Raw genomic sequence first — 7579 nt, 5'->3', positions numbered from 1 at the left:
TAGCCCTGGGACACCCCCCAGAACCCCCTCAGCAACCCTGGGACACCTTCCGTCCCCCCAACAGCCCCGGGACACTCCCTAGACCACCCCAACTAGCAGCCCTGGGACACCCACCAGAACTCTCTCAGCACCCTAGGACACCCTCCATCCCTCACTCAGCAGCCCTGGGACAGCCCCCATCCACCCCCCTCAGCAGCCCTGGACACCCCCATCCGCTGCTCAGTAGCCCTGGACACCCTGTTAGGGCCCCAGTTTACCTCCCCGGGGCCTCTCCTCTCAGACCCCAGCAACCCCAGGTGAGGGCCTGGGGGTAAGTCCAGGTGTTGGGCCTCCCTGGTGTCTACCTCACTCTCTGCTTCTCCAGGCATCAGCCCCTCTGCAGGGACGGGACAGGAGCCAGTGGAGGTGGAACCCTGGGCCAGGAGTCAGTTCCCCATCCCAACGCACTGGGCTCCGGGGAAAACTGCTGTCTCCACCTGGACTCCATCTCCTGTCTGTCAGCCAGGACTAGCCCTCTGTAGGCTTCCAGCTCCAGCCTGGCACTGGCCTGCAATTGTCAGGATAGACACCTCTGAGCCTGAGGGTGGAGGCCCTGGGTGGCTCTGGGTGGGGAGTGACCAGCAGCTCTGACAGCGAGGCGCATGGGGCAGGGCATGGCAGCTGGAGGCCCTGCCACACGTCACTGAACGCTACCAGAGGGAGGCCAGGAAGCCCAGACACCAGAACCACCCCAGAGCCCTCTGAAGGCATGACAATCGGGGAGGAAAATGAGTCCCCAGACGCAGGGGCAGAGCAGAGCTGCCGGGAACCAGCAACAGCAGCCTGGCCAGGGAGGCTGCCAGCCAAACCCGGGAAACAGGACTGGGTTGGGGCAGCAGCCACGCAGAGAGCATGGGCCCCTCCCAGGGCCCTCACCCCACTGCCCTGGGGGATGCAGCTGCAGGGAGGAGGAGAGGGGGTGGCCTTCCTTCCTCAGCCAGACCCTGCCAGAGCCTCCCCCGCCCCCTTCCCCTGGACCCCGTCCCCTCCTCTCTCCCACCAGAAGGCTGGCCTGGCACAAGGACACCCTTTAATTGTTGGAAACAGGAGCGTGCAATATGAACCACAAGGACACTGCGTTTCAATCTGGCTTCAGGATCTAGGCACACAGCGCTTCAAGCCCCGTCCCCATCTGCGGCATGGGCCTCCTGCTAGGGCGTCTGGGAAAACCTAGACCCTGGGGACCAGCAGGGACTCAGCTGCAGGCGGTGGTGGCCTGTCCCAACCTGGGGCCATGTGGAGAGCAGTCCTGGGCCTGCAGACCACCCCAAGCAGGGGTAGACATACCTGCCCTTCCTCCAGGGACACCCAGGGAGGCCGGGCACCCAGGAAACACCCATGGCTGAACCAGCGCAGCCGGAGCCTCGCAGAGACAATGCAGGACCACGGCCCTCACTGCCTCCTCCCGCCTCGAAGCCCAGCTAGGGATGGGGGTCATTCCCATCTCCATTTCCACAGCCAGCCCCTGTGCTGAGTTCACGGCCGGCCCCCGTGCTGACGCCGTGCAGGCCTGGCCCAGGAGTGTGGACGTTTCCTTTGCCTTTTTTTGAGATGGAGTCTCGCTCTGTTGCCCAGGGTGGAGTGCAGTGGTGAGATCTCGGCTAACTGCAACCTCTAGCGCCCGGGTTCAAGCGATTCCCCTGCCTCAGCCTCCAGAGTAGCTGGGATTACAGGTGCCCGCTACCACACCCGGCTCATATTTTTTGTATTTTTAGTAGAGATGGGGTTTTGCTGTTGGCCAGGCTGGCCTCCAACTCCTGGCCTCAAGTGATCCGCCTGCCCAGGCTCCCGAAGTGCTGGGATTATAGGGGTGAGTCCCCATGCCCGGGCAAGGTGGGCGTTTCCATCCACATTTGTGGGTGAGGACTGTCCCGGTCATGCAGTTCCCATGTCTGCCAGGAAGCCAGTTCCCATGTGGTGGCAGGACACGCACCTGCGTCCCGCACCCCTCCTTAGACAGCATATGGGGCAACCGAGCCAGGCTGGGAAGAGGAGTGGGCTGCAGACTCGGGGAGGGTGTGGGGGGGGTCCCTAGAGCTGTGGGTGGCCTCACTCCCACAGTGGCTGCAGCACCCACCCACCTGGCTGTGCCGGCCACTGGGACCCTGCCTCTGGCTGGCAGCACAAGCTTTAGGTGGTCACCACTCCTGCTACTAAGAGATAGGTAAACTGAGGCACAGAGAAGGCTGGTGAATGGCTGCGCTGGGTGATTCCTAGAAATTAATCAGCTCCCTCCTCCCACCTCTACCCCTACCCCATCCCTCCAGCAAGACCAGAACTTTCCGGAGGAGCAGGGTCTGAGAGGCGCCCCCTCAGTCAGCTGACTTTGCTGTGCAGGGCCCCCCAGCACAGTTTTGGGGCTCAGGTTGGGGGTGGTCCCTGAGCCTAGTGCCTCACTCACACTCCTCCTTTGGCCTCTCCCCACCCCCCGTGGCCAGCCTGGCATCAGCGGCCTGGGCACCACGGCTGGGCCTGGACACACGAGCTGCATTCAGATCTGGTCCCTGACGAGGAGGCGGCGGGAACACAGTGTTCTCTTGGTGCCTGGCCAGACAGCCTGGCCCCTACCCTCCTCCGCTCAGGCACTTTCAGCAGTGGCAGCGGAGTCTCAGGCCCTGCCCACTCCCAGACACACACTGTCTGCAGCCCAGGGCCCGCGGGTGCCCCCTGCCAGCCTGTGGGACAGCGACACAGGTAAGGGAGGTAATGGGGAGCCCTGCTGCCCTGGGCGAGGAGACAAGGACCCCACAGGGGCCAGGCCTGGCCACCACTGACCCCAGGCTGGAAAACCAGGACATGACCCTCCCCCACCCTGCTTGCAGGTTGTCACGGGACACGTGGCCCTGCCCAGGCACACTGGGAAGTGTCCTAGCAGCTCTCCTCTCAGCGCAGGTCCTGAGGAGCTACAGGCACGACTCTGCCTTGAGAACTCCCCCCAGCCTGCTCCTTCCCACCCTTGGCTCATGAAGCTCCTCCAAGGACCACAGGCCTTCCACGGTGCAGCCTTGCCACGAAGCCTCCCCACGTCTTGCCTCCAGCATCACCTGGCTGAGATGGACCTAGGGCGTCCTTCTCCAGCATCACCTGGCCAAGATGGACCTAGGGCATCCTTCTCCAGCATCACCTGGCCGAGAGGCATCCTTCTAGGGCTGAGGTCATGGCCACATAGCCCCCAGCCAGGAGGGATGACGCCCCCTCCCAGAGGCCAGCAAGATGGACATGGAGACCCCACTCTTTGGAGCAGAAAATGGTGTTGAATGAGGGGCAGAGCTCATCCTGGGTCACCAGACCTAGGATGCCAGAGTCAGGATCTGACCCAAGTCTCCAGCGGGTGCCTGACCATGGGTTCAGCTGTTCCACCTCTGCAAGGATTTGGGGAGCAGAAGGAGAGAGTCCCTGAAGTCAGGGGACAGTGGGGCCTTGTCACTGGGAGGACAGGCGGGTGGTGAGAGCCAGTGATGGGAGCATGGCCTGGACTGACCAGGAAGTGGTAGGCCAGGGGAGTGGAGGTAACAGGGCCCACCGATAACAGGGCATCTTCTCCAGGGCCTCATTCAATCTCAGATCAAGTTTATGCATCATTTTCTTCCTATTGACAATTGATCAGCCACCAGCATGGATGCCTCAGGGCCACCAGCACGGATGGCCATCAGCCGGGAGGAGATGGGGGTCCTGGGGGTCCACACTATTGTGCTGTCATCTCAGAGCTGGAGCAGCCAGGGAAAGGAAGGGAAAGCCATTTGGGGGGCACAGCTGGCCGCCACCGCCCGCTGAGGTGGGTCTACAGCAGGGGCAGGAAAGAGAACGTTCCAGCAAGAAGTGCAACCCCACTGATGACCCCAGCCTGCCCCTCACCCACCTGTCCCCCATCTCAGTGAGGACAGCAGGTGTGCTCTGACACCCTGTCCCTGCCTCCGTCCCGGCTGTAGGCTGGTCCCGTGTCACACCTGGTGGCCTCTTGCTGCTCCGTGGCCTCTGAGGCCCCAGGCACATGCTGGGTCCTGCCCAGCCCTCCCCTCTTCTGCTCTCAAGGGGACCCCTCCAGGAGACCCCTCCCTGCCCAGCGGCTGAGGGGGCTGCATTTCCCAGCTGGCTCCTGAGAGTGGCGCCCGCGTAGTAATTCCTAATTAAATAGAACACAAAACAGGGGCTCGTCTAGCGATTAGCCAAACCAGTTGGATTTTGAAGAGCAAATATCCCGTTGGCACCACTTCTGCCGAGTCCACATGGCCGTGAAGCGGAGACATACGGGAGCTCGGTAATGAATATGGAAACCTTCTTTTCTGGTATTGCTCACTCATAAACGAAGCCGCTTTATGGAGCACGAGCAGAGGGAAAATGACTGCGCCCAGCCTGATTTATCTGCTCAGATGCTTTGTAGTGCTTCAGATTAATAAAAATATTTAATAAAGAATCAAGAGGGTTTATCTGTAATGCAAAGAGAATCACATTGCCTATATTTTATTACTGAAAAATTGGAAGCAGGAAGAAATAATGATATAAGCTACTGTATAAATGACAAAAATACCCATTCTGGTTATGTGCTTTGTGCACCAGTCCCTCGCCGCCCTCTAAACATAATCTATTCGCGTGCCTCTTTCAGCTGATTCCAGAGCCTGCTCTGCACTGTGGAGTTTAATATCACCCTGTTCTCAACTGCACAGGAAAGTGATTAAATAAGAAATAAATTCGGCTGTCATTGCATTTAAAATCAAATCAAGGATCATTTGTTACTCCAAATGAAGCAGTTCTCCTTCCCTGCCCGTAAGTAGGCTGCTGTTCGCTGAACCATTTAGGAATGTATATATAGTAAACTCCCGCATAATGGCTTGTACTCTGATATGATCTTTATGGCGCTGCCGCTCCGAGTGCCGGGAGCGCCCATAAGCAGCACATGGCTTTTTTAATTTAAAGTTATAGGTACGAGACTTCGAGGTCCATCCGAGTCTCATTGGAGGGGGCATGTGTGAGATGTGGGGGCCACTGCCCGGGGCCCCTCCCCCTGCATATCCGCTCAGCTGCAACCAGCCCTCCTGTCCCCAGAGGAGGATGGGGGAGGGGAAGGAGCTAAGTCAGGTCCTCAGTGATGCACCCCTAACCCCAACCCGACCCTAAAGGGCAGGAGGGGCCGGGAAGCTGCTCAGAGGCAGGAAGTGGAGAAGGGGGCTCTGCTGGGCTCCGTGGTGGGAGGGGAGTGTCGGGAGATGGAGTGGCACAACGGACCCCATCCTGTGCATCCTCCTCACCTACAGTTGCCGTCTCCAGGCTCGAGCGCCCCCCGGTGCCTGGCAGTGGCCGAGAAACAGAGAGGGGCTGGCAGGGACGAGGAAGCTAAGCAAGTCGACTTGGGGCATCGCGTGGAGGGCACCATGGGCAGCTGTGTGAGGGGCCAGCCCAGTTGCTGGGCTAGCTTGAGGGCAGCGGGCAGCTGTCCCGTCATGCCCATGTCCCCGTCCTGTGGCTGCAGCAAGTCAACAGCTGCTTTCTAGAGGCCGGATGCCCACAATCAGAAACAGCTAGGCTCCTTCTGAGGGCCTGAGCGGAGCCCCTTCAGAGCCTGTGGTCGTGGTCCCCGGGCCTGTGGCTGCAGGTCTCCAGTCCCTGCCCCAAGGGCCTGCATCTCTAGCTCCACTTCCTGTAAGGACGGTTTGTGGGGGCACATTGGATGAGGGGCCCCCCACTCCAGGATGGCCTCATCTAAACCAATCGCCTCTGCGTGACTCCATTCCCAAATAAGGTCCCTGCAGAGGTTCTGGGGGTTGGGACTTGGACGTACCTTTCTGGGATGACACAGTTCAGCCCGTGGCTGTCACCCTTACACGGGTCTTAGGGTCTTATCTGTTCTTTTCTGGCATCCACGGGTTGGAGAGAGGCGGGATGACTGGTCTTATCTGTTCTTATCTGGCATCGATGGGTTGGAGAGAGGCAGGGTGACGGATTAGTACATTTCCTGAAACTTTATGCGTTTAAATGCTAAAGTCAGCTGGGCGTGGGGGCTCATGCCTGTAATCCCAGCACTTTGGGAGGCCGAGGCGGGCAGATCACATGAGGTCAGGAGTTCGAGACCACCCTGACCAACATGGCAAAATCCCCTTTCTACTAAAAATACAAAAATTAGTCGAACCTGCTGGTATGTGCCTGTAATCTCAGCTACTTGGGAAGCTGAGGCAGGAGAATCGCTTGAACCCGGGAGGCAGAGGTTGTAGTGAGCCAAGATTGTGCCACTGCACTCCAGCCTGGGTGACAGAGCAAGACTCTGTCTCAATAATAATAATAATAATAGTGATAAATAAATAAATGCTAAAGCCTACTAGGCTATTTTTTTGTAGGAAAGTCTCCTAAAACTCACCTCCCAGTGCTCTGCCTTCTCTGGGAGAGCCTGGGAGTCAGACTGGGAGAGCATCCTGGAGGTGGTGTCAGCCTCCTCTCCCTGCCTTTTTCCTCCTTCCATCAGAAGGAAGGCCACAAGCTGCCACCCACCACTGGCTCCTGGCCTGGCCCTTCTGGCCAGGGCTCCCGTACCTGCCACTGTGCCCTGGGCGTGCGGCCTTGCTGACGCTGTCCCCTCCCCCAGCTGCTGAACACGAGTGGGTAAGTCTCCAAGCTTCAAGCTTCTTGAGCCCTGTGAAGTGCTCTGCTCACCTGTTGGTTGGGACTTGGGTGAACACGAGGGAGTGGAGGCCGTCAGAAAGGATGCAGTGAGGGCTGCACTTACCCCCATCTCTCTTTTCGCTGGGGCAGGCCCCTTCCTCCTGCCCCTCGTAGATGCTGGCACCTGTGCAGGCCTCTGCCGTGACTCCAGAGCCAACCCATGCTCAAACCTCCACGTGCTGACCTGGGCAGTGGCCTCCCCCTCTCCCAGGTCCAGAGAATGGCTCTGAAAGCCTGTGGGGGCCAACAGCAGCAGCCTGTCCCCCACCCTGCACCTCCAGCCTGGGCTGTCCTCCTCATCCTGTGTTCCTGGGCCTGGTGTGGAGCTGGACGCGACCTGAAGGGCCTGTCCCTGTCTCCCTGCGCAGGCATCGGGTCTGAAATGCCTTCGGGGCTTCAGTGTCCATGTGGCCTGCAGGACACTTCTTCTAAAGTGGACCAAGAGCCATTCACTCGTGCCAAGGGGTGTTTGAGAACGGAGCCAAGAGCAGAGGCTGCAGGGGCAGTGCTGGGGGGTGAGGGGTGCCAAGGGCTGTGGCCGGGCGCCTATAGCCTCCCCATCTGCCCTGGGGCCCCCTGAGCTTTGTCCCCTGCCACAGCCAGTGCCAGCAGCAGGTGAGACTGGAGGGGCCTAGAGGAGCCTGGCCTGCCCCACTCCCAGGTGGGGAGGTTGAGGCCCAGGGAGGGGAAGGAGCACTGGCTTCAGGGTGAGGTGGGCTGGGCAGGAATGCTGGCCCTGCCCAGCGTGAGCTTGAGCAAAACACCCCACCCTGAACCTTTGCTTCCTTCTGCGGAAAATGAGGGTGTCCATGGCACCCGCCTTGAGGGGTTCCTGGGAGGAAGCACCTAGGGCCAGCCTGGGGGACACACAGTGGGGGGGTTGGTGCAC

The 7579-nt window shown here is 59.8% G+C and overlaps 1 protein-coding gene across 1 annotated transcript in view; it reads right to left on the bottom strand.

Annotated features, from left to right (window-relative positions):
* Nucleotides 1–6442, bottom strand: part of UBAC1 (UBA domain containing 1) — a 53658-nt gene extending 47216 nt beyond the window's left edge. The window contains exons 1-5 of the mRNA XM_017893003.1: nucleotides 6389–6442; nucleotides 5290–5524; nucleotides 2608–2714; nucleotides 448–547; nucleotides 258–376 (exon numbers count right to left, since the gene is read on the bottom strand). Coding sequence (XP_017748492.1) covers nucleotides 258–376; nucleotides 448–547; nucleotides 2608–2714; nucleotides 5290–5524; nucleotides 6389–6442 — 615 coding nt within the window. The remainder of the gene's footprint in view (nucleotides 1–257; nucleotides 377–447; nucleotides 548–2607; nucleotides 2715–5289; nucleotides 5525–6388) is intronic.
* Nucleotides 6443–7579: the final 1137 nt, after the last annotated feature.

This window comes from Rhinopithecus bieti, unplaced genomic scaffold (genome assembly GCF_001698545.2).
Source record: "Rhinopithecus bieti isolate Rb0 unplaced genomic scaffold, ASM169854v2 scaffold_23276, whole genome shotgun sequence".
Taxonomy (NCBI): domain Eukaryota; kingdom Metazoa; phylum Chordata; class Mammalia; order Primates; family Cercopithecidae; genus Rhinopithecus; species Rhinopithecus bieti.
Note: the sequence above shows the minus strand (reverse complement) of the source record. Positions and strands in the feature narration are given on the sequence as shown.